This window comes from Sapajus apella, unplaced genomic scaffold, assembly GCF_009761245.1.
Source record: "Sapajus apella isolate SASKATOON/1434 unplaced genomic scaffold, GSC_monkey_1.0 scaffold62, whole genome shotgun sequence".
Classification (NCBI taxonomy): Eukaryota; Metazoa; Chordata; class Mammalia; order Primates; family Cebidae; genus Sapajus; species Sapajus apella.
The window spans coordinates 11616437-11618430 of record NW_022437002.1 but is presented as its reverse complement, the minus strand read 5'-3'; the positions used below and the strand labels follow the sequence as shown (position 1 = coordinate 11618430).

Sequence of the window (1994 nt, the reverse complement as noted above, 5' to 3'; positions counted from 1 at the left end):
AGGCTGGAGGGTGTCTTCCCGTCTCCTCCCTCTCTGAGGCCCTGCCCTAGCGTCTAGAAGGAGCCCTTTCCTGGCCTCCTGGCCGCCCAGGACAAGTCTAGTGCACTGCGAACTGATTCCCAGGGTCAACCCACTACTGCACCTCGGCCAGAGCCCAGCTTCTTCAGATGCCATGGCCACAGCTTCAGCCGTCCCTTTCGGGGGTGACCGCCACCTCTCACAAGACTGAGTGTCTTCCCCTTGCCCCCACCACACTATTCCACTTGCTTTGGGCCCCTATGGGGGAGCTGGTGGGGAATTTTTGTCGAGGATCAGGCCACAGCCACCCTGACTAACCTCGACAAACCGGATGTGTTTGCTGCCTCCAGAACTCCAGGAGGCAGGAGCGCGCGGGGTTGACCCCTGAGAAATCCCGGGCATCGGAGGGGTGCCTCTACAGGCCGGCAGCGCCCAGGAGACCCAGGGACAGACTGGGACTCCTGGCTTCCCCGCGAGGCCTCCCAGGGCACCTGCCCAAGGCCACCCAGCGCGCGGCAGCCGAGACAGCGGAGCAGAGCCGGACCTCCCAGCCGTCTGTGAAGGCGGCGACCGCCCAGGGCCTTCCCACGGCTCGGTGGCGCGTCACCGCGGGGGCGAGGGGGCGCCTGGGCGCCCCGGGCTGCGGCGCAGGAAAGGGCCCTGGGAAAGGGCGGCGGCGGTGGCGGCGCCCCCGAGGAGGAGCCGGGGCGGGGCCGGGGCGGGGCCCGACTTCCCGACTGGGAGCCCAAGCCGCCGGGCTGAGACCAGGCAGCCTGCGTTCGCCATGAAACGACCCAAGGAGCGGAGCGGCTCGGACGGGGAGTCCGACGTACCCGTCGACGTGGGCCAAGAGGGCGAGCTGAGGTAAGGGCGTGGACGCAGGGACTGAGCTCGCAGTGGGAGGGCGAGCGGGGTGGGGAGCAGGCCAACGGGCTCCCGGTGCAGGCTGGCCAGCCCCTCCAGCACCTCCCGGGCAGAGGCAGGTGAGCGCAGGGGTCGCAGGTGTCGGCGTGCGGGATGTGCGCGGGCCGTGCCGTTACACGCACTAGTGCCTGGATCCTGCGCGCTCCCGGTCGTTCAGGGCTGGGGATGCTGGAGGTAGAGGTCAGCTTGGGGGTCTGATGGCCAGTGGGTGATCATCTATTGTTGAAGTGGCCTAGGGGAGGCCGTTGGCAAGGGGTTTTCCCTGGAGATCCTAGAAAACTCTCATAGACGGATGGTACCCCAGCCCCTGTCTGGAATCTGCTGACGATGTAGAGTAACCATTCTTCCCAATTTTACCCTAGTTTGGATGCAGTTTTCATGTAGTCCACAAAATATCTCAGGAAGAAGAAAATTTGTCCTCTTTTGAGCAAATTGGACCTTGGATTTAGGGTCTTAGTATTGAAGAAAATAAGGGACTTCAAGGGCCTAGCCTCCAATTCCGGTGCTCCTCCTGTGGTGACCCCCTGCTGCCAGTATCTTTCAGCACCTGGTAGATAACTCTGACCTGCTTCAGACCTGTTGAACAAACTGCACTTGTGTAGTTCTGCTACCTCCCAGTTCTGTGAACTGCCTAAGAGTCAGTTTCCTCATCTGTTAAATGAGCATGAATAATAGAACCAACTTCACAGAAGTATTGGGAAAACCAAATGAGGTAAAGCATGTCAAGGGCTTAGCACAGCACATGCTTAGGCACACACCATGTAATCCCCAGCACCCTGAAAGAGGTGCAGGGCTGACTGGGAGTCTGCAGACCTGGGTTCCAGCCCCAAATCTGTCACCAGCTCACTACGTGGTCTACGGGCCACTGGTTTCCCTGCCAGAGTCTATTCTGAGTCTGTTTCCTCATCAGTAAAATAAAGACAGTAGTGGGAAAGAAAGGGATACTTCGTTTCTCCTGGCTCATCCAGACCTGAGTCTCTAGAACAGAATTGGAGGGGAATTCAGTTAATTCTTTTTTTTTTTTTTTTTTTTTTTTTTTTTTTTTTTTTTTT

At 59.0% G+C, this 1994-nt stretch overlaps 1 protein-coding gene across 2 annotated transcripts in view; it reads left to right on the top strand.

Moving 5' to 3' along the window:
* The first annotated feature begins 720 nt into the window (after window positions 1-720).
* HEYL (hes related family bHLH transcription factor with YRPW motif like) overlaps window positions 721-1994 on the top strand; it is a 17180-nt gene continuing 15906 nt past the window's right edge. The window contains exon 1 of one of the 2 annotated variants that reach the window (XM_032247037.1): window positions 721-882. In XM_032247037.1, the coding sequence (XP_032102928.1) occupies window positions 803-882 (80 nt within the window). In that variant the 5' untranslated portion in view covers window positions 721-802. The remainder of the gene's footprint in view (window positions 883-1994) is intronic. The other variant, XM_032247041.1, reaches the window with a different exon arrangement.